Source organism: Pimephales promelas, chromosome 1, assembly GCF_988280905.1.
Source record: "Pimephales promelas chromosome 1, fPimPro1.hap1.1, whole genome shotgun sequence".
Lineage (NCBI taxonomy): Eukaryota > Metazoa > Chordata > Actinopteri > Cypriniformes > Leuciscidae > Pimephales > Pimephales promelas.
This window is the reverse complement of record NC_142769.1, coordinates 7894185-7919462: the sequence shown is the minus strand read 5'-3', so window position 1 is coordinate 7919462 and position 25278 is coordinate 7894185. Positions and strand designations below refer to the sequence as shown.

At 38.1% G+C, this 25278-nt stretch overlaps 1 protein-coding gene across 6 annotated transcripts in view; it reads left to right on the top strand.

Moving 5' to 3' along the window:
* ppargc1a (peroxisome proliferator-activated receptor gamma, coactivator 1 alpha) overlaps positions 1–25278 on the top strand; it is a 296143-nt gene that overhangs the window by 233684 nt on the left and 37181 nt on the right. For 2 of the 6 annotated variants that reach the window (XM_089122056.1, XM_089122128.1), the window contains exons 1-2: positions 13507–13689; positions 16397–16576. In XM_089122056.1, the coding sequence (XP_088978182.1) occupies positions 13642–13689; positions 16397–16576 (228 nt within the window). In that variant the 5' untranslated portion in view covers positions 13507–13641. Of the gene's footprint in view, positions 1–13498; positions 13690–16396; positions 16577–25278 lie in introns of those variants that run through there. The other 4 variants (XM_089121983.1, XM_089121936.1, XM_089122082.1 and 1 more) reach the window with 4 other exon arrangements.

Here is a 25278-nt window from a genome sequence, read left to right as displayed (position 1 = left end):
TATCAGCAACTCACAAAGATGACTCCCCATCCCCAAAAAATCCGACCTCTGAGTTCTGTTGTCCAGGCTTTGCTGCTTTTTGAGTATTTATTTAATGCAGGGCTCACTTTTTGTCTCCCTGGTGAGAATAGGACAGGGCTTGGTTGTTTAGACCTAAAATAAAGTCATCCTAGTGATGTTATATTTCTATATAGTGGCATTTGATTGTTTTGTTTTTTTTCTGTTTATCTATAGACTGAGTTAAAAACATGTTAAAGAATGCAAATCACACATACATTGACTTGAATCCACTTTGACATATTTTTAAGGGGGGCATACTAGTCGGGCTTGACGTGAATTTTTTGCTCACCATCCACTGTGGCTAGTGGTTTACAAAAGTAACTATTTTCACCAGCCACAATTTTGACATCACTACCATGTTTAAAAAACTGCTAATATTACCAAAAATTTTGCCAGCTGATATATTAGGCTGATGTCACTTTAAGACTTGATGCACTGATCCATTATACTGTTGCACATTCGTTTTCTTTTTCAACTGTTTATGTTCACGTAGCCCTCAATCGGGTCATGGGGTCTATACGACCCCAATCTCAGTGGAATAAGATTTTGTGACTTTTCATACATTATCTATCTATACACACACAAAGAACCTGGGCTTGATTCGGTTGTTCTGAAGGTATGTAAAAAAAAAAAAAAAAAACTGTTTACACTTCTGGTCTTCGCATTGAAATGAATGGGAAATGTGAAAACTAAACTAAATATATTTTCTTCATGTGTCAAAAAAAAATAAAAAAATCCGGCATAAATCTGAAAATTTTTACACAGAAATGAAGGCAAAGTTCTAGAGCATAAATGCAATGCATCATAAAATATATATATATATATATATATATATATTAGCTAATGGTGTAGTTGAGGAATTGTGTGGTATATCGATAGAAAAGTACTTCTCCAAAAACACAGCATTAGGCCGTGTGTCCAACAAAGCGTTTTTAGCCAGCTGAAAATGCTAGACGCTCTTCTGAAGACGCCGTGCTTTGGGCGCTTGAGAGCGTTTTGGCAGCGCAGCGTTTTTTCCGTTGAGACGTTTTGTGGCTATGATATAGAATATCCGCAGCAGTTGAATGTTGTGACAGTTGGTCGGTGTGGCATTAGTCCCGCCCCGCCTCCACTGTGATTGGACGGCTGGGAAAAAAGTGACAGTGATGAGCGCTGCGTTTTATCCAAAGTTGAACATTTTTTCAACTCCCAGCGACCAGTAAAAAACGCTGGGTGCTCGGCGCTTCAGCGTGGAAAAAAACGCTCAGCGCCTCGGTACGCTCATGGCGTTTAAAAAACGCGGCGCTCCCATTGAAAACAATTGAAAACATACGCCAGGCGCGTGGAAAAACGCTTTGGTGGACACACGGTCTTAATGAATAGATGAACAAAAAAATTATTTATTATTTGTATGATTAAAAATGTATATTTTTTGCACAATTACTCAATAAATTGTTGGAGTCCCGAAGCCCAGAAGTGTAAACAGGAAACAAAGACCATTTGAAGGTTAAAACATAATCAACGTGTTTACGCGAATACTCACCAAGGCCCACATTTTGACATTATTTTGTGTGCATTTGACTGTATAAGTGCAATAATCAGTGACAAAAACAAACTAATTTTAGTTCTGAGAGGTGTCTTTATGTGAGCCCATTTGGAGCAAATGAAACGAGTGAGTGAGGGGAGGCGGGTTTGTGTGTCAAATCTCTGTCGGAGAGAATGAGAAAACGTCGCTGGTATTGTATATCTATTCTGTCAGAAAATTTTATTGGAAGCGTTTCAGATATTTCTGTATCGATATTTATTAAAACAAATCGATATTTTTGACAACACTACATTGCACTTTGTTTATTTCAGATGCCTCTTTAAAAGACTACAATTGAAAAAACGTATTTTAAAACATTAAATCCGCCGAAGTGTATCCGTTACACTGCACTTCTGAAATCCACCCGCTTCTCGTTCTCATCCTTTAGCGTCACATAGAACGCTAAATGACAAAACGGCGCTATACTACGCACATGGCACCCTTTATTATTAATATTCACGTGAACCCAAGGCGTCATAAATCCTTTAGCATAATATGAGACTACCCAACCCGATCTTACGGGAATTCGTACGAATTTTACGAGGTGGCTAATTCATAACAATTTGTACGACCTCACTCGTACGAATTAGTACGATTTAGCTAAATCGTACATATTTTACGAATTAGCCAATTCGTATGAATTCGTACGAATGACCTACCCCTGACCCCGCCCCTAAACATAACCATCACGTGGGTTTGTGAGGTCGTATGAATTAGTACGAATTAGCCACTTTTGAATCACTCGTACGAATTCGTACGAATTGGTCGTGAGATAGGGTAGGACTAACCTACCCTACCCCACACCTAAACCTAACCATCAAAGCGCGTGTTATATTAACAATAACGGGTGCCATGTGCGTAGTATAGCGCCGTTTTGTCGTATAGCGCTCTATATGACGCTAAAGGATGAGAATGTGTTGCAATGTCAAGCCCTGGTCATAAATATGTATACTGCAGGTCAGACATTAGGAATTATTAAGGGCTTTTTTGTGTGTTTTTGAAAGAAGACTCATGCTCACCATGGTTGAATTTATATAATCAAAGATACAGTAAAAACAACAATATGTGAAATACCATTACAATTTAAAAGAACTGTTTTCTATTTGAAAATATTTAAAAAATGTAATCTATTCCTGTGATGCAAAGCTGAATTTTCAGCATCATTACTCCAGTGTTAAGTGGCACATGATTCTCAAGATATCATTTTAATATGCTGTTTTGCTGTTCAAGAAACATTACTTATTATTCATCAATGCTGACAACTCTTTTTGCTGCTGCTCAATTTGTTTATGGATAGAATAGAAAATTCTGAAGAACCTAATTTATTCACACACACACACACACACACACACAATGTGTCCTTGCTGAATAAAAGTATGAATTTCTTTCTTAACATATCCCAGACTTTTGAATGGTAGCATATCATGATATCCACAAAATATTGCACAGCACAAGTCTTCAGCATTGATAATAAGAAATATTGAATCTATTTTAATATTGAAGGAAATCACCACATTACAATGATTTTTGAACCTACAGCAAATTTTCCCTGATTAACACCATGTTCACAGTCTGATTGAACCTCTTGTGGCTCTACTCGTATATGCAAATTCACTGTCGCACCCTTTGCCCTCAGCTGGAGGCCATCTGAGGTTTGGGCTAATGAACTATTGTTTAAAGAGTTTTATGAGCCACCGGCACGAGGGGACGAGACTAAATAAATGGGTAAATAACTAAGCTGCAATTAAGAATGGCCAACGAGTTTCTGCTAGAAAAAGCGTCATTTAGTACGCAAATTAGAACGTAAGTAAGTGACCAGGAGCGTAAGTGAATTAGAATGGAAATAGATGAAGAGATAAATGAATAAAAATGTTTTGTAAGTGAGTTTGTATGTAAATAGGTACAAAAGTGTGGAGGGGAAAGTAAATAAATAGCTTAGTATGTAAATAAATGAATAAATGTAAGACTTAAAGGAATGGGACAGAGCCGGGGAGCGAGCGAGCGAGTGAGTGAATGAGTAATAAGCGAGTGAATGAGTTATAAGATGAAATACTTATTGCATTTCAAAGGAGTGAGGGCTTACCGATTAGTTCTACCACCACAGAACACCCATCCGCTTTGAACTGCATCAAGAAAACCGAACTAGATTCACATTTTCAGAAGAAATGTGTTCAGCAATGCAAAACTCACAGCTACAGTATGATGCTATGTGTTTCAAATTGTTTTGAAAGGTTTTTTTAGTGTTGCAATCTGAATCATTCCATGGTAACTATACCGTAAATGTCTTGAAAACATCTTCATCTGGAGTATTTCTGGCTTTCAATTTAAAAATGTTTTTGGATGTTCATGTTTTTTTTTTTTTAAATCATTCCGATTGATGAATCCGAACACATGAACGCTTAAAGGGATACTTTACTTTGTGAAGATAGTTCACTTTGAAATTAATTTTTGATATGTTTTAGCTGACCTCAAGGGCATCCAAGATGTAGGTGTCTTTGTTTCCACAGTATTTTCAATTTTGACATTTTTCAGTCAAACCGTTGTTGTCTATCAAAATGCACAGAGAAGTCAAAATTAAACATGATTTAATGACTCGTACATGTAAGTACACATTGAAGTACGCCTAAGACACGAAACGAGCGGTTTGTGTGAGAAAACGAACAGTATTTATATCGTTTTTACCTCTTGTAATCATAGCCATGACACAATAATCTGACGGCACGGGCGCTTCGGTCTGCGCGTGCGCCGGAAGTGATCGCTTGCGCGCCTACGTCATTTTTTGTTTATACAGAGATTTCGGAAGTTTTACCTATTTCACTAAACATATTTTGATATACGGGAAACCGCAATGGAAGATGCTTTCGGTATATCTAAATAGGTTTAGTAAAAGGTAAAACTTCCGTGTAAATATTGAGTGATGTCACACGCAAGCGATCACTTCCGGCGTAACATTGAACTGATTCAGTTCGGTTCAGTTGGACATTGCACAACTGATTCAGATCACTGTGATTACACGAGGTAAAAACGATATAAATACTGTTCGTTATCTCACAAAAAACGCTCGTTTCGTGTCTTAGGCCATCAATGTTTACTTAGATTTACGAGTCATTAAATCATGTTTAATTTTGACTTCTCTGTGCATGCTTTTTGGTGGTTTTTTTGTCTTTCATTCACATTAGCCAAAATACATTTTCTGGCTTTTCTCAGTCTAGAAAGCTCCAAATTCAAAAATATTTTTTTACATTTCTTTTACATAAATGAACCATTTTAAATAGACATTCATCTTTCCAAAGGTGAAGTATCCCTTTAATAAAGTGATCGTAAGCAAGCACTTGTGGGACAACGTTGTCTTGCACCACTTCACAGATGATGAGTAGAAAGAGAATTTTAGATTGACACGTAATTTATTATATTCAACAACAACAACAACATCAGCTAGTTTGGTGCGTCATATAAATAATTTTGCCATTTTTACTTTATTTCACATGCGCAAAACTTTCAGTTTCGGTTTCTATCAAATGGATTAGAAAAGGTTTATGAAAAAAAAAATCTATTGAGGTGTTTACAAGCATTTTCATTCCATTCCGACTTTTAAACTGAATGTGATCGGAATACAGTGCTCCATGTAAACACTTCTACTTCTACAGTATTTATTAAATTAAATAAAGGTGCAGTCACATTTTTCTGAAGATTTTTGCGTACAAAATCCAGTCAATCCACGCAATAGGGAATTTTGCGTAAGGGGATAAGACTTCACTGTGAGCTGTGCTTATATACTTAATGATAGACAATTGAGCTTTTTTCCCGTTTGAGGTTTAAAATGTCGGTAAAATGATCACACCTTTAGTTAATCTCAATATAATATGTTTTAAAGGGATACTCCACTTTTTTTTTTAAATAGGCTCATTTTACCACTCCTCCAGAGTTAAACAGTTGGGTTTTACCGTTTTCGAATGTATTCAGTCGATTTATAGATATATATATATATATATATATATATATATATATTTAGAAGAATATCAGTAACCAGACAGTTTCTGGTCTCATTTACTTCTATAGTATATTTTTTTTCTACTATGGAAGTCAATGAGACCAGAAACTGTCTGGTTACTGATATTCTTCTAAATATCAGAAATTGAATGGATTTGAAAACGGTAAAACTCAACTGTTTAACTCTGGGGGAGTGGTAAAATGAGCCTATTTTCAAAAAAAAGTGGAGTATCCCTTTAAGTTGTTCACCTAATATTTAGTTATTAAGTTAATATATAATTTTTTTTTTTAACTAACATTACCAAAGGTTAATAAATGCTGTCAAAATATATTGTTCATTGTTAGTTCATAACTAATTCAAAAATGAGACCTTTTTGTTAAGTGTTACCATTGTGCTCGTTGGTCACTGCAACCGTTTTTGCATATCTCTGCTGAATGTATATCATCTTTCCTCGTGTCCAGATGATGTGCCAATTACTCTCTAATTACATGCGTCATCTGGCTGATAAATCCTGTTTACCGTATACTGACAAGCCTCCCGGTGGTCACAGCCAGTCTCTAGAGAGACGGATGAAGGGATGGACCTCCACAAAGAGGGCGGCGAGAATGAGAGATCAGGCAGGCTGTTTCTGAATATAGCCATTACAATGCCAATGACTGCATCTGAATGATTACTAACAAAGTTTGATATTGCGTTAAGGGCCGGGTAAACAAAATCAACATGAACACATCTGTTCATTGGTACAAAGCTTTACCTGAAAAAGCCTAAAGGATGATCATAGGCATTACTAGACTCTCTATCCTCAAAATCAGCCATTAACTCTCATTGAAATACAACATAACTGAGGTCATTTCACTCTGAATCCTCGAATGCCAGTCATTAACAAAAAATGTTGTTACATTTCAGTATTAAGGCCACAATATACTTCAAGTGAAATCGAAGATTGAACTGATGTAACATCATTTCGAACAAAATCAGGCCAAAACGAAGTTCATTTGGAGTTTGAAGTTCATTTTGGGGGTTTAAAACTTTTGGGATTTTTGGAATTGAAATAGCTGAAGCATCTGAAGAATACTGTTAAAATAAGGCCCTGCTGCCCAAAGCATTGTTCCATAATGTCTTCCTAGATCTGCATTTCAGAGCCATGATCATTTTGTGACCAGAATCAGTAGCCAATCTGATTGTAAAGAAGCCTTGCTACGTTCCGACACTTTGAGGTTACACATTTGGGTATCAAATATCACTGTTATTGGATCACAGAAGTGCTGTGTTAAGAACATTTCCTGGGTTTATCCATTCTTTTAAGCTCCCTTCGTTTTGTCAGCTCAAAAAATTCATTGAAAACCACTACCATTGAATCACCCAACCATCTCTACCTTAATTACACAGGAATTGCGGAGTTGGCACTTTACTGCATGACTGCTTTTGAGGCCAACTGGACTGCTACACTTTCCTCTACTACTTTAATGTACCAAACTATCCTCCATAGACTTCATGTGTCACAACATTGGTGGCTTGCCAGAGAGATATTCGTTAACCAAGGCTTGGGAACTGTTGTGCAGAATGAAACTGAAGTCAAAGAAACCCCATCTCATCATGAACACGGTTCTTGCGGTTAACCACTCAGGGAAAGATTTAACATTAACCACAGGCTCATGTAGTAAATCCCGAATTCTTTTAGATTGTTTTTTTTTTTTTTTTACGATGTTACTTAAAAGCTCGACATTTGCCCACCTAATGAATCTGTTTGAACTCACTAATTATATCTTTACAGGAAAATGTGTTAAATGAATATGTGCAAGATTATATTCTTACAGTATTATTATTCTTTTTTTTCTCAGCTAATGGTTGTAGTAGTGAAAATATGTGGAACACAGAGAAAAGTGACTACATTTTCTTCATGACCAGGACTTTCTGCCCTCCGTCTATTGTTTTCAGTGGGTTTGAGTTGGCAGATGGAGTTAGTCATTTGTAATGCCTGATCAAATCTCTTGAAAACTATTAAAAAAACTGTATTAAAAACTGTATATATTAAAATAATAAGCAAGTGTACTTAAAGAGAGCACACTTTTATGATGTTTCACATTTAAATACACTTTCAATAAGTGAACTTTGTAATAATATCAATTAAAAGGTTTTACTCTAAAGTACTGTACATTTTTGTTGTGATAATATTTTGACGTGTTTCAATTGCAATTATGCAATTAAAGGAGTAAAAAGAACTTTTGCTGATAATTTACTCACCCCCATGTCATCCAAGATATCCATGTCATTCTTTCTTCAGTCGAAAAGAAATTAAGGTTTTTGATGAAAACATTCCAGGATTTTTCTCCATATAATGCACTTTACTGGTAACCAAACGGTTCAAGGTCCAAAAGACAGTTTCAGTGCAAACTGCAAACTGTTCAAAGGGATTCCAGACGATGAATAAGGGTCTTATCAAGCGAAATGATCGCTCACTTAAAAAAACAACAACAAAGTTTAAGTTTTATAAGCTCAAATGGTCGCCTTCCTCTGTTCTGTGATGCGCGTTCGTGAATCTCTTGTTCGAACTCGTTTATCAAAATGAACGAATCTTTTTTCGTGTCCTTTGGTTCATTCAACGAACGAAATGAACGAATTGACTCAGGAAAAGATTTGTTCATTTTGATGAACGAGTTCGAACAGGAGATTCACCCATCATTCGAATCTTAAACTTCATCATTAACTTCAACAGTTAATGGTTGTTTAATACCTTTATGACCGTTTATGATTTCTGTCTTTGTGATCGGTTTATGTTAAGAAGCACTAAATCTGCATGTCTTTACTCTTAGTCCAGGTATATGCGCAATTTGGGGGGGTGGGGGTGGGGTGGCATATAGGAGAAATTCCCTCTGTAAGGGGAAAATAAGATGATGATACACATTTTTTTTTTTTTTTTTTGATGCCGTAAGGGCTTTCGCCTGTATGCAAGCCAAAATCTCACATGTTTTTCCCCCTCTCCTCACGTGCTCTAAGAGTAATTAGACCGGTCATGAGCAACGTACCACAACATTTCTAAAATTCTCTACCTGCGCACCTTCCCTCCCCCATCCTTCACCATTTCATGGTACGTTTTTAACATGGAGTTTTCTTGCAGGCACACCACTCAAATAGTGACCTAATTCTTCCCAAGCATGCAGACACTGCTGAGAGAGCAAGAGAGGCAAACTCATCTTCCTCACACAAAGGGAGTTCGAGTTCTAATCATACCAGGACTACATAAGAACGGCCGCTAATGCGTTTCAACTCCTCAGTTTTAATGGCGTTAACAAGTATGACCGTTTTGACGTTGCGGCTTCAAGAACCGCATTTCGCATTCTGTCGAATCACGAGAAAGTCATAAGAAATCTCCACTCGCATGCGAACGCATGTCATTCGGAGCTTGTGAACAAATCCCTGCCAGCGCTCGTCTTCTTGCATGCAGACTCATGTTTTTCTCCATGCATCTTTGATGACTGCATAGTGATTCTAACTTGCTGTAATAACAGCTTCTGATGGGGGGGTTTGCTGCTTCGAGAAAGAAACCGGAGCCTTTCTTTTTCAACTTGACCCGTGGTATTTTTGTCCAAGGGAGGCTTCAAGCGTTCTCTCCAAAAAATATCACAGGGCTTTCCCACTGAGCCCATACTTCTCTCTTGAGTTATGTCCTTGGTGTGGATATGCTGTTGAGTCCCACCATTGTTATTTCCAATTTCATAGCTGAGACCTGGCTAGCGCGCCCCAGCCTCGCTATGCCATTTACTGCAATAATACACACCGGGCCCTCTAAGGTAGCAATCGGCCACACTCCAAACCTCCTGTGAAATGGTTGAATTCGTCAATAGAAAGCCTTTTGTTCTGATAGACTAGGCTGAATAGCTTTCTTTGATTCCTCTCTCAAGATGACTTCCTTTCAGAGGAACTGTCTTCCATTTGCTGCTATTATTTTGGGTTTTATTGTATCCGTGGTACGTTGTGCGGCAAGGTGATGCATCTTAAGTTAAGTGTATTTCAGAGGCCCTCATATTTGGTTGCTTTCATCTGGTTTTCTTATTCTGTAGAGGAGATATTCGAAGATTTACAACTACCTATAGCAGATATAAATTACAGCAATGCGTTGTTTCTATCATCTGTGTGTGTCTACCAGCACATGAATGCAATATATGTTTCATCATAAAGTAAAAATAATATTATATATGAATAAAACTCTAAGATGCACATATTTGTTTTGTTTCTGTGAAATTTGAAACAATGAGGGAAGAATATCCCACACAATAGCTTTCCAAATATACGCACAGATGCCTTTAAACTGCAAGGTAAGCTCCCAGGGCTTTGCCCCAAATCTGCCTCCAAGTCTTGTTAATAAATGTTTTATAGTGCTGGTGTGTCTTAGCCGTATCCAACATAGCTGTAATATATACCTTCCAATACAAGATTGTAAAAATTGCTGGGTTGTTTTAACCCAACTTTGGGTCAAATATGGACAAACCCAGCCATTGGGTTAAATTTTTTAATTGCATTTTTAACCCAACATTTGGGTTTGTCCATATTTGACCCACAGTTGGGTTAAAACAACCCAGCATTTTTAGAGGGTATACACCAAACGATGATTAAAGGGATAGTTCATTGGAAATTATTTTTTCTTAATTTAAACGTCTTTGTTTCCGCAGTAGTTTCAATTTTGATATTTTTAGGTCAAACCGTTCTTGTTTGTCATATAATGGAGGTCTATGGTCACCACCTCAAAGAGCATGCAAGGAGAAGTCCAAATTAAACAGCGGTTTGTGTGAGAAAATGAACAGTATTTATATTGTTTTTAACCTACAGCCACAAAGCGCCCGTACCGTCAGATCACTTGCACAAGAGGTACAAGTGATCTGAGGGTGCGGGTGCTTTGTGGCTGTGGTAACAAGAGGTAAAAACTATATAAATACTGTTCGTTTTCTCACACCAACTGCTCGTTTCGTGTCTTAGGCCATCAATGTGTACTTACTTTTACGAGTCATTAAATCATGTTTAATTTGGACTTCTTCGTGCATGCTCTTTGAGGTGGTGACCATAGACCTCCATTATATGACTGACAGACACGAACGGGTTGACCTAAAACATAACAATTGAAACTACTGCGGAAACAAAGACACCTACATCTTGGATGCCCTTGAGGTAAGTTAAAACATACCAAAAATGTATTTCAAAGTGAACTATCCCTTTAAAACAGAGTGATTTAACATGTACTTTGAAGGTAAACTATTAATTTAAGATTATAATAAAGTTTAAAAAGACTGAGTAGCTACACTTTAGTATGGAAGCTTGTTTCCGCCACAGAATAAAAAAAAGGTAATGGTGACTTTGTATCTCACAATTATGACTTTTTTTCACGCAATCCACAATTTGCGAATTCTAAAGTCAGAATTGTGAGACATAAATTTGCAATTCTGAAAAATAAGTATTTTCTTCCTCAGAATTGGACTTCATAATCTCACAATCTGAGAAAAAAAGTCAGAACTGTGAGATGTAAAGTAAAAAGTTAGAATTGTGAGAAAAAGTCGCAATTATTATTATTATTATTATTATTATTATTATTATTATTATTATTATTTTAATTTGTTTTATTGGTGGAATCCAATCCCATGGTGGAATCAAGTTTCCATGCTTAAGAGACCTTTTATTTCCTTAATATTATTATTTGAAGGTACATTTAAATATATATATAATATATATATATATATATATATATATATATATATATATAGGCTACTTTTAACATTCTAAGTGCATACTGTAAGTGCACATTTAATAGAATTAAGCACACTTCTTTTTCACAAGGGTATATTTGTTCCAGAATAGGCCTCTATTTATTTGAACATGGCTGTTTTGGCATTTATTCATTGACAGTTTAACAAAAAAAATTACATTCAAAACCTGCTGTTCATTTAGACATTTCATGCCACCATGCATGGACTACAGACTCGTGACAGGTTCTATCTGGAAAATTGTATCTTCTCTTGGAAATGCTGCCAGCACAAGGAAGAAAATGAAAACAAATCAAAATCCATTTAAAAGGAAATCACAACAGAGTCATATTTTTAGCTCACTATTTCTTAATTGCCATAAAGAGAACAATCAGATAAGGCTTTCTGCATGTCTGTGCCAGTGAGTGAGTGAGTGAGAGAGAGAGAGAGAGAGAGAGAGAGAGAGAGAGAGAGAGAGAGAGAGAGAGAGTCACGTGCCTTTACATACAATGAGCAACCAACTAGTTTCATCCCTCCTGTTCTCCAGCCTTGATTACAATATGGCATCAGTATGTCGTCTGTGTGTTGCTTTAGTATTGTGTTTATGTTACCATGTAAGAGCCATCTGAGATAAGAGTGGTCGCCTGTGGATGCATTACACCGACATAAGCTCTTATAGGTCTATATAAATTTAAAAAAGTATAGGGGTTCTGTTTAATATAGGCTATTAAAATAGCCAAATCATATTAGTTTAAACATCACCGACACAATATTAATTATTTTCTCAGTGTTTTGAAGGCTACATTAAAACAGATGATGCAGCTGATAAACAGTGGGCTTCCAGCTCTCAAAAAAGTGGGCAGTCATCAGTGGTCGATCTGCGTTTTGTTTTGACTGTCTACAAACCTCGTGTTTTGGTTTTCTCTATCTGTGTTGCGTATACATTCATGAACTGTTGATCTGTACACTTCGTCACCTGCTTCTTCCTGGCGTTTGAGTGGGGAAGAAAATCCTTTGTGAGCGCATTACATTGTCTTTTAGCCGTTATGACTCTCCAGAGCAGCCAAGTTGATGCTTAGTTTGCGGAGCCGGATGGAAAGTATCGCGCGCGGGGAGGGAAGGTGGGGGTGCTAAATGTGACACGACATCCAATGAGCTTAAAATGAAGTCAGTCCTCAGTCGGTCGGCGCGCGCACACAGTCCAGCGTATAGGCTATATCATGAAACATAGTATTTGAGCACACAACCCCCTCACACACACTCCCGGCTGTGGGCATTCGAGTAAAGAAGATGCCTCGGGCGATATGGATTCAAAGTATTCTGCGAACCGCCATAGTCTTCACAACTTATTGACCGCGTTCTCATATAACCAACCAATTTGTCCCGTCTTTATTTACATTATTTTCCTTTCGCATTGCAGCGGAGATGAACGATAATTTGCTCAATAAAGAGGCCTAGAGCAAGTGTTTACTTCGGTGAACGAAAGTAATTAGGATTAAAAGCTTTTCTTAAGCGGACCAATTATGATACGGCGAATGAGGAAGCTGTTCACAAGAGAGAGAAAAAATAATAGCATATCTGATGGATGCACTGATGGGTAAAAGGTCCCGGCTGACTCGTAAATTATCCCTCCTCTGACTGCACTGACCGACGAGCTTCTATACAGGCAGCGTTTATGTATTTTTTGTGTGTATCCAACGTCGTGCAAAAGAATCATAATGATTATTATCCACTAAAACGAACCGGTGTCATTCATTCGGTGCCGGTCGCGCGCCGGCTGTTTGATTCACTAAAAAGAACCGGCTCTTAAGAGTCATTCGTTCGAGAATCGAACTGCATTGGTCCCTGTATGTTCCGCGCTGTACATTCAGTAGCGGTGCTGTGGCGCCGCTGAACAGACCAGTCAGTGCTATTTTAATACGGGCTCGTGTTTGCACGTTCGAAAAACGTCAAGAAAGTCATTCGGTTCCGGTCATATTTTTTTTAAAACAGTACCGGTTCTTGTTTCCCAGCCCTAGCTGTTACTAGAGGCCTGTTGAGAGTGGGTTTATAGTTGAGGAAGATTTACTATGCGCGTGCCAGACCCCGCCCTCCTCACGGCACGTCATTGGCGAGTAACAGCGAAGGGGAGTCACTCCCCTGCCTACTTTTAATAGCTTTGTCATGTGATGGAAAGCAGTTGTAAGACAGGTGCCCTCGGTTCATTGTCAGTGAGGGGCGCGAGGGAACGAGTGGATTTTCTCTTTTGTCCGTAATTTATTTTTTATTTTTTCGTACCGTCATTCAGTGGCTGGATGGCGTGGGACAGGTGTAATCAGGACTCGGTGTGGAGAGAACTAGAGGTGAGAACTGATGTGCAACTTATTTTTCCAGGGCTGGAACACTTTTTTTTCGTTCTTTGAGGAGACGGAGTGCAGTGAATGTCCGAGACTGGCTTCGGTAGTAGTTCCCGTTATGAGAACTCGACCGTTCTTGTAAGATGCACAGAAGACACGGACGCGAATGCACGGGAATTACGCCGGGTTGTGAGAAAGTCGAATATGTTGGCAGAAATTGTGTGTGCTGTGATTTATCTGGTGATAGCGAGTTGGCTGTTCTCAAGCGGTGTCGGAGTTGAAGAGTGACAGGCTGTTTAGGATGTCTTGTCGTGGGGAATTGTTGACATGCCCGTGGATGGAGTGCGCGCTCGCTCGCTCGCTGGTAACGCAGGTGATGATGAGACAGGTATCTGCTTCAGTGAGAGCCTAGAGCCACTGCCGATGTGCTGGAATTACTAATATGTACTCGCGTCAGGTATTGTACATTGAAACTTTCCTATCAGAAAACAGATACAGTCTCGAAGAAGGCTTATTTGCTTGCATGCGAAGCGCGTGCTGGATTATATGAGAATTGCGCAGGAAATCGGGGTTCGGCAAAAAGAAGAAGAAAAAAGCGGCGGAACCTCGTTTACTTTGTATTTAGCAAGACTTTATTGCAAGGTGAAGTGTTGCTCCAGTGGAATGCATCAATACCGATTGCATAGCTGTGTATGACATAGGTGAATCATTAAAATGCTGTTCGATACATTTTAGATTTGTTTAAACACGTGTTACATGTTTCGCTCGGCGTAATGTAAGGATAATTTAACGACGCATTATGATTTCTATCTATCTATCTATCTATCTATCTATCTATCTATCTATCTATCTATCTATCTATCTATCTATCTATCTATCTATCTATCTATCTATCTATCTATCTATCGCGTATTAGTTTATCCATAAAGCAGTGCTTATTCAGTATGCTTAGCTGAAACTTTTTACTCACCATATATAAATGTATCGCTGCGCTGACTGTATAGCACCTGTCTACGTTGCATGCACGTGCGCTATTGTTATTTTCGTTTTAAAAGGTTAGTTAAGTGTCTCAGTCGGAGCATAAATCCATCTAAACACAATCAGCAAATTGCTTCTCGTTTCCAATTCTAATCATATCAGTTCCAACACAAGTAGCTATTCTCTCTCTCTCTCTCTCTCTCTCTCTCTCTCTCTCTCTCTCTCTCTCTCAGTGCATGTGCTCGTGATTAAGCGTGAGCGTGTCCGTATTTTTTAGAGGAAAAAGGGGGAGAAGGCTTTCAAGGTGTCGAGGCAGAAGCATCTGGTGCATGTGATTTTATCTTATTTTATCATTAACCTGCTACAAATGGATATAACCGGTTTCCCTGGCGTATAAATCCGTGACAGCGGAAGGAGATGATTTGTGTCATAAATAGATCTAAATCGGATACCGATGATCAAGTGTGCGGTGTGAGAATCTTCTTTGATTTCAGATTACTTAATGCAGATAGCTTGCTGTGATGTTACATTTGTGTCAGTACCGAACAAAAAAAAAAAGCAGAGTTATGCGATTTGGGACGTAGTTAACACGCGCTGATGGAATCATTTCGACAATCGTACAAAATAAACATTTGACTGTTCACGACAAGCATCCTTCTACATTACAGCACCCTCCGCTGTCTGTCAAAACTCTACACACCTGTGCGCGCGCACTGCTATGCTCCCACCTCCCATCTATTTTACTCACAACATACTCACTATATGAAGTACAGTATTCTGACCAATCAGAGGGCGTGGCTGTCGCGCTCTTCCCTACGACGGACCGCCCCACCCCTCTCGCAACCAATCACAGAATTGTTTGTTTTCTGGTTGGTTATGTTGTAGTGGTTTCCTTGATGCAGCAAACGGGTCTAAATATGATGTTTGGTTAGCTTTATGTTTCTCAAATTTGATTCTTAATATGTCTTAATCCTCTAGTTCGTGATAATGAAACCCAAATGAGCACAGGTTAATAAATTCAGCAATGAATGAAGTAGCTTTTTCATGTTACACAGGTGGTAATAATTACGTAGGTAAGTTACGCTCCCTATGAATCAAATAAAGGATGAGTTATTGGTGGCTACATCAGTCACGCACTGCGCAAATAGACTTTTTTTTAGATATTATGATATTATATTATGTTATTATGATGTATATTATGATATTTATAGATATGTGGCACAATTTGTTAGTTTAGCTTATATAGACTTGATATAATTAAGTCTGTGTACAGTGATTCACTTTTCTGATGCGCAAATAGTTGTTTTATAGAAATGTAATGTTTTGCTTTGTGTTTCACACAATGCTCAATGAAAATAGGGGTACAACTCCATATCTCTTCATTGCCTTAGTTTACTTATTGGATTAAAACGTCAAAAGCAATACAAATATAGGTTTACAAGTTTATGGAGACATTTGTCAATATACAAGGTGTTGTAATGCCTGACCAGTACTGAATGATTTGTTGATCCCACCAACAGCAATGTGATAGTTTATTTTATTTTATTTTTTTGTGTGATTTAGAGAGTAAGAGAGTAAATACAAAATGTTAACCAACGCCGAATTCCATTTGAACAATTCTAGTATCAGTATAACTGGCCTAAGCCATGTGGCTTTTTTGGAAACTAATCGCTCATGTCTACTGTACATAAAAACGTATGCAAATATGTGCTCAACAATCTCTTCTCTTTCCCAGTGTGCTGCCTTGGTTGGTGAAGACCAGCCCCTTTGCCCTGACCTTCCTGAGCTTGACCTCTCTGAGCTGGATGTCAGTGACCTCGATGCAGATACCTTTCTGGGAGGACTCAAGTGGTACAGCGACCAATCAGAAATCATTTCCAGTCAGTATGGCAATGAAGCATCAAACCTGTTTGAGGTAAAGAGGGTCATTGTGCTGCGATGTTTTTCTTATCTGATCGTGCATGCTTGCCTCTTGTAAATCTAGATATGATTCTAGCCTCATACAGTTTATTGTGGGAGATTGTAACTGTGAGTGTGGAAGTCTTCAAAAGATGGGCTTGTCAATCAGTGCTGTTTATTAGTTAATAACAGAGAGTTAATTAGTTAATAACTCATGGGGAATGAGAATTCACCCATGTTGTCTGATAATTGGGGTGAGGTATCGTGATAAGCTCCCAACCTTTGCCCAGTACTTAAGGTTAGTTGTTTGTACCTTTTAGTACAATCTTGGGCCCGAAGCACTATTTATGGCTGTTTATATGCATATTTTTCTTGATGTTTCAGGGTAATGGTCAGTTATAATAGAGTGTGACAGTGTTTGCCCACTTTGTTTTGGTCGTAGTCTTTGTTTAGGAGTTATAAGTAAGGACCAACCCGCTAGGTAAATCACAAACTTTGATCTGAAGCAAAAAATATGTACATAGTTGAAAATCAGACAAAAAGGTACAAGAACTTCACATGACTTCACATACTAATATTTAAGCAGTTTGAGAGCATGATTCATTTGCAGTGGTTCATGGGAGGTTCATTATTTTGGTGTGTGATCTGTTTGTTGCAAATTTTTGATTGGTGGAGATTTGAATGTAATGTGGAATTGCACTGTTGAACAAAAGTTGACAGCTTCAACAATTCCCCTATGCCTATGGAGAAAATGATTGACATTTTGTGCAAAAATGTGGAGAAAATATGTGTTTTATGCATACTAATATTGAAGCAGTTTGGGAGCATAGGGAAACCGACTCTATCACAGTGCTTCATGGGAGTGGGTGGGCGCCAAAGCGTTCTTTTGGTGCGATTTGCTTCTTTGAGATTTCTTTGCACAATCATTTTGCTTTAACAAAATCATATAACTTGTACCTTATATCTTGTAGGTCTGTCTTTAAAGATTTATAAGTTCAAAATCAATTTCCTCACTGTAAAAAAAATATTGTTGGTTCAACTTCAAAAAGTAAGTAACCTGGTTGCCTTAAACTTTTAAGTTGATTGAACTGGAAAAAGTGAGTTAATACAATGAAGGAGATTAATTTAATCATCAGAAACTCAAAATAATAAGTTATCTCAACAAAATAAATTATTGAAGTTGATTTGACAAAAGAAAATATGTTTTGATAACAAATCTTGAAAATATTCTTTTTACAGTGTATGGAGAAAATGAAACATTTTTACTTATAGAAACCCAACTATTGCACTCTGGTGGTGATAATGGTATTCCCAGTGAATAAATCAGAAATCATTTTACTTGGTCACTAACACTGTTGTAGTTTATTTTAATTATACAACTGGTCTCATATCTGAATCATTACCTTAATCTAGATGGTCCACTTTTAACTGGCTTGCTCCTGCTCCGGGTTGTCATGTTGAAAAGGGACGAGGTAAAACTTTAAACCTGTTGCACACTTGCGCTTCTTCGTCACTGACAAAGCAAAGTCCATAGGAAAAGAAATGAGACGGCTAAAACAAAGCAGCACTGGCCCTGGCTAGTTCATTGTCTTATCTGGGAAGATAGAGAAGAGAAATGATAACGCTGCATTGCTTTGAGTGCTGGCAAATATAGCGCTGGGTCTGTTGCGTGTTTTGGGGTTTTGTGTCATGGTGTGATAGGGAATTCTTCCACATTCCTATCCTGAACCATGTGGTGAGATATTGATTTTATGGGGCCCACAATTTGGAGTGCTAAAGAACCGGATCAAAAATTAAGACTGTGTGTGTGTTAATAATTTACATGCATTACTGCTACTGTGATAGAAGCATTTATAGGATATTTTTGACCGTGCATACCCTCATTGTCTGATTGAAAATTTTAGTGGCGACGGAATAAGCACAAGGTGCTAAAGCAGCTGATCCTAGTTCAGTGAGATGGGGCATGAGGTGTCAATAGTGATGAATGTGTGCACTGTATGCATTTCCAATACTAGCCTATGTGGGTCAGTACAGTACCCAAGAGCAGAATGAAGACAGGTTAATGAATGGCCAGCTTTTGTGTAAAGCTAGTTGGCAGATCTTCCTCCCCCTGCTCTCACTCAAACCCCTGGAAATGTTTTCTTAACCTGTCTGACTGCAGTGTAGTTAATGGGTGGCCTGGTGAGTCCTCTGATGTCACTCAACAAGCAGGCCACACAGAGGACATAGAGACTCACTCAACATGCCTGTGCTGTTTAGGGTCTGAGAGAGAACAAGGCCAATTTTAATTAGAGCCCGACCGATAAAAGATTTTGAAGGCCGATACCGATACAAATATTTGTTGGTTTTAAAATCCGATATATCGGCCGATATTTTTTATTTTTATTTCAGAAACGCGCAACAAAACATTAACTGATTTCCCTAACATTAGTTATTTATGAGTTTTAACTAAAATAATATGATAATGCATTTTAAAAAGAAACTTGTTTCTTTTTTTGTCACAACAGAACAGAGGAACATCAACATATATTAAAGTTCTGATAAATAAAATAATAATTAGTCCCTACATAAGCTACCTTATAATTACAATGTCAGCTTTCTTATCCCTTCACCTGCACTTTTTTAATTCTTTCCATCAAGTTGAAGGATGTGAAGCACGTTATACACGAGTGTTGACAAACTATACAACTCCAACACTCATGACATGGTTGAAGCGCGTTTCGTCCGTTTTTATTTTATTTTTGAAATATTCATTTATCGGCCATTATAAATGCAGATACCGATAATTTGGAAAATGTCTAATATCAGCCGATAATATCGGCCTGCCGATAAATCGGTCTGGCTCTAATTTTAATAATGTAAAAAAGTTTATACGCACATTAAGGGTACGTTTGCACTACACCGTTACGCTTAAAACGGAGTTAAAAGTTTTTCCTTTGAGTTGTCCGCGTACAGACGACACCATTGTCAAAACGATCCCCATTCACACGGAAACGACTAAAAACGCTGTATTCAGCTTCCAGGCCATTAGATGGTGATTAAACACTATTGACTGAACACGTAATAATATGTGTGTGATGTCACCGATTCTCGTTTTTGTTGTAAAAACCTGCATTTCGAAACCCATTTTCAAAGGTTTGTGTTTTCAGGCACCCAAAAAAAAATCGTATTTGGCGTGTAAATGAACGGCCAAAACACGTTAAAAGTTTTACGCTTTTATTTGAAAATGGTGTCCTTTAGATCTCCAAACCTGCTCCTGAAGAGCTTATTTCCTGCAGACTTCATTCCAACCCTGCTCCGACACAACTGCCAGTAAATTTCCAAGTAACCCTGCACACCTTGATTAGCTGGTTCAGGTGTATTTGATTGGCGCTGGAGTTGAACTTTGTAGAATGGTAGCTCTCCAAGAGCAGGCTGTGTCCAAAAGCTTAAAAATGCTGCATTTGGAGGATGCATTCCAGGGTAGGAACTAAGGCATCAGTGCACGTCCAAATCCAACGTTAGCTTCACATCCTGTCTCCTGAGATACCAGCTATGGTTGCATGTTCTGTCGTTATCAGCATAGTTAAACAAGTCGGTGTTTCCCAAAACCATAGTTCTAAAAATAACTGAGAAAAATTCGAAATAGTCTTAAGTTGCCATGTCTGTAATTTATAGCAAAAAAAAGATCATTGATTTGTTCTCAAACAGATTCATTAAAGTTGGCATGCAATATTTTTTTTTAAGTTAATGCAATATTTTAATGATTTTAATTAATGTACCCTTATAATCTTTAATCAAACAGATTATCCTTCCCTCCCCCATCGAAACGACAATTCTTCTATTTTGGTCACGTGGAATGGTGAAAAGGTGAGGCCAGATCCGATGAGGGTGTGGCTATCGGTGCACCGCCTCTCAGAGAATCGCATTCAAATCTGCCTCCATTTTGTATGCAACGACCAACCTCCAACGATCCAATCAATTCCTGAAAGACGAAATCAAGCCCCCCCCTACATTTTTTTTCCAATTTCAGAAGCCGTTTCACTTCACAACAAGGAAAAAATGACTCAACTTTCGTTTCATGACGACTTTAAAAGAAGTTATTACTCTACCATGTGCGTGACATCCTTAACCAACGTGATTAAACAACCAATTTGTGACAATATGGTTTCGGGAAACAGTCATGACTAGCTACTTGATTTCCTCAATGATGCATTGTACTATAGTAGTTAAAGGGTAACTAAACCCCTGGTCAGAGCCTGACTCCACCCACTGGCAATATTTGAAAATGCTGAAAAAGTGGGCTGACCCCAGCGGAGATAGAGGGGACGAAATAAATGCTAAAACACTCTATCCTGATCGTTTTCAATACTCACAATTCCAATTCCTGACTCCCTACAGTGGTTTTGACGACAAAAGATGGTTTTTTATATTGCCAAGGGCGTAGCTCGCGTGGTGTGCTGAAAGCTGCGTACGTCACGAAGAACCGCTAAAATCCAATAGGAAAATTCAACTGTAGTAGCCACCGTTCAACCTAAAGAGGGCAGCACTAAGACACTTTTACACCATATATTGTAGAAATAGAACACTTTATAAACAAATGTGAAAAAAGTTCGAATCAATGACTGGTATTAATAAAGATCCATTCTTACAGATCATTAACTAAAAAAAGTTGGTTAAGTGTTTAGCTACTCATTAAGCAGCGAGTTACGTCATTGTATGGGAAACGCACTCCTGATACATTTTTGAAGGCAGCATAGAAGTGTCCTTTGATATGCCACTATCCATTACTTTCTATTCTGTGATAGTTGAGCTAGAAAAATAATGGCGTCTGAATGTTATGGTTTGTGTAACGTTTTTGTCATTTTTATCGAGAAATTAATATTGGAGTAATTGGATATTTGCTTAGTTATCAACAAAGCTCGATTTGCTGTAGACGAACCATCACGCTGCCTCAGAAGTTCGTCTAAAATCAGTTTTGTGAGGTATACCTTCGTGCGCAAACGCTTTCTGCAAAGTCATTGCCTGATAAGGCAGTGAGCCAACAACTGACAGTTTTCAGACTTCAGAGAGTTTTTATTGTGGGAGGCAAAACATATAAAGCAGTGCAGTATGATGATGATTGAAAGATTAACAAATAAACATTCCTCAAAGTGGCTTCAATCCAGTAAATTTTCATCTTGAAATATTACTACTAACAATATGAAAGTTTTTTTACATTTACCTAAAATTTAGTTAAAATGTCACATGCCGCTTTTTGCAATTATACGAATGAATAAACTTCTATTAAAGGAAAATGATTACACACTATCAATCAGACAATAGGCATATTAGATACAAAGTTTTGATTATGGTGATAGTTTAGAGGAATTAGAATTGTGCGTATCAAATATGATACAGACACATGGCAGGCGCATTTAAACACGCTCGCGTGCGACACAAAGCTTTTCTCACTATAATGATTCATTATGTCATGTCTTCCGCTTTCCTGACATTTTGCACGTGATGTTCCATTATTGCAGGGCCGTGTGGGGCAAGCCGGCAGGCAGATGAGAGTGAGCGATAGCAGCGGGCAGGGAAACGCAGCCTAGAGATTTTGTGTGACGGGACGGCTTATGCCTTTCAGTGGCAGTTCAGCCCTAGTTATCAAGCCCATCTCAGGGGCTAAAATGGATCTCTGGAGGTGGGGGCCGACAGGCAGCTCGCTTTACCCCAGGGAGAGGGCCTGACAGCACGGTCAGCCTGTCACCGGCAGCCCCTCTCTCGGGAACAGGGCCGTAGGGAGGTTAGAAGCACTCACTCAGACATGTAAAACCATGTTTTGAGTCAGATATATTTGCTCTTTTAAGCATTAGTTGAAAGTGTAGGGCTGCTACATTTGTATTGAGCCAAGTGTATCCACTAAATGGAACATTTAGTTCTCATGCATACTAGTGATAAATGAAACTGTGCACAAGTTTATCATACAGGATGTTATCTTACCTTTTTTCAGGAATTTTTAAAAGCAAAATCACATTAGATAGCGTTTTTTAGGATATTTCAAACACATTTCGTGGCAGATGCTTTAGTATGACAAATATTTTTGCTTTTGTGCACCCAAAACAGTGCTATAGTGGTATATTGTACCATTAACACCATGGCACTGATAGATTACTATTATGTACATACTGTACCATGTTATGTATTTTTATTCAGCCTAGGCTAATTGGAAAAAAAAAACCTGTCCATGGTGACATTTTGCAAAATAATTATGTTGCTTCTTGCTTGTTTCATGACTCTTTCAAAGGGAAATGTCCAATTGATTGGCACTAAAAGCTTGTTCAGCTTTATCCGAAAATAGACGTGAATCTGGCAATGTTAAAAGTAAACTGAATCTTAAACCGATTGTGTTAACCAATGAAAAAAATAAGATAAAAAGCATTTGCTGAAGCAACCATCCCATTTGAGTTTATCTTAAATCATGACTTGTGTTTCACGACACTGCAAGGTTGTGTCGTCAAGTTCTATATTGTACCAGGTGAGCAATAGAGCAAGTTTAAGGAGTATATAGTAGAACCATGCAAAAATAAATTGTTATTAATAGATAAGCTGCCCTGTAATCATAATTTGTGTAAAACGTAATAAAGGTTGTTACTGTTTTACTGCCCCTAGTGTTCATTTCAGCTGTGAAAAAAATGCAGTGAATTGTATTTAGGTATGTTTTTGGAGTTGCAAAACTGTAGATATGAGTCCATGTTGTAATAGTCCATAATAAATATATATATAAAAAAATAGTTACTACTTTAATTTATACAAACAATATGTCCAAACATGGTATTCCTATGCTGCCATATCTAAAACACTGGTAAAACCATTTTATATTCTGTTAGTGCCGAAGAGTGAATAATCAAATGGAATATAAGGATGTAGTCAAGTTTCAGAATAACTGATACATTTTCAGCCAATAGTTCAATGTAATTCAAGCTGTACTCTGACTAAAATGTTATAGGGTCTTGCTATGTCGCCTTGATCCCCCTCTCATTTGATAAACAGATGACTGGAGTGTAACATCCTGTCTTTTTGATGGCCTTTAGCTCTGAATCCTGGCAAGAGTTCTCACTGTTCTGTCCACTGCATGGACAATATGTGTGGAATGGAACACTCCCTGAATCCAAGTGATTGCCGCAGCTATTTATTTTAAGGGCACTTGACAGCGAGTCAAAATAACTCCCTCCCTATTTAAGCCTGTACTGTATTAGGTCATCCAATAAGGGCCGTGTGGTCGGGTTTTGTGATGTTTATATCCAAACATGAATCTCTGCCGCCAAGAAGTGTTTGGAATTACAACTTGGTTGAGGGGTGAAAGAACTGGTTTTGCTTTGTAAGGTGAGTGCAGTTACTGATGACCGATCAAATTTTTGACCAGACTTTGACCTAGCTATAACTGGCGAGCCAAAGTGTGTGTGGATGTCTGTGTGAAAGCGACTCTGCAGATTAATTGCTGAAATAAATCACCAGCACACTCTAGTCTTACACATAAACGCATCCATGTAAACAGGTCCTATTTGCTTCTTGCTTGTCTAGTAATTTGTAAATCTATCAAACAGAAACCTGGAGCAACAGCACGGAACCGTGATTGATAAAATCGGCCAAATGCACTGTAGGCCTACATCTCTCTGAAGACAGAAAAATGCTCACAAGCATATCCACGCCAAGACACACACGCACATGGTGTTAACGGTGACTGCTGATGGTTTCGCATTTTTAATTTGCAAATTTATGCTGACATTTGAAAACACGCCATCAGTTTAGCCGCACAAGTTCAGCTGGGCCAAGCATATTATCATTTTGTGCTGTATAATATGATTTCCTCAAGTGAACACTTACATGCACGCGCATTCACACACACGCACCACACTTTGACTCATCTCCCGACTGTGCCTATCGAAACGAAGATGTTTTGCATGTTGTTTGGTGACAGCCGCCTCAAAAGCACCACAAAAGCTTCTTTTGTAATGGTGTGTCCAGTGCTATTTTAGAATTATTTATACATTATAGTATTTGCTCATATTTTATTCATAATTTTAGTCATTTTTTAATCATTTGGTCATCTCGCTTATTTTTATTTTAATTTTAGTCATTTTAGGAGGCTACTTCAAGTTGCCAGGGTAACATTTACAGTTTCTGTTTAAGTTTTTTAGGTTTTAATAGCCAATTCATTGGCTCCTTTAGGCAAATGCTGTAACTAGAAGTAAAATGTTTCAGTTACATTACCACGAATGTATGGTTGTTTAGATTGGTCAGCTGAGAACTTAATTAATTATTGTGCTTCATATTGAATGTAAATGGTTTAGTGGAGTGGTTCCCCATCCTGGTCCCGCACTGCACATTTGATGGTACATTTACATGACAACGATATACTTAAAATGGAGAAGTTTTACCTTTGAGTTCTCTGCATGCATACAGACGACACCATTGTTAAAACGATCCACGAAAACGACTAAAAGCCTGAATCCTGGCGCCACGCCATTAGATGGCGATTAAACAGATTGAACGTAATACGCATGTGCATGATGTCATGGTTTTTTACAGATTCACGTTTTTATTGTTTACTGGGAGACCGATTTCTAAGGGGCTGTTTACACCCGGCCAGTTCATGCATTTTCTCCAGCCTGCTCTCATCCCAAGACGTCATATAACTGACGCTTTTGACCATACATCAACATCCGACATTTTAGGGTACCCTTTAACGTTAGTTAG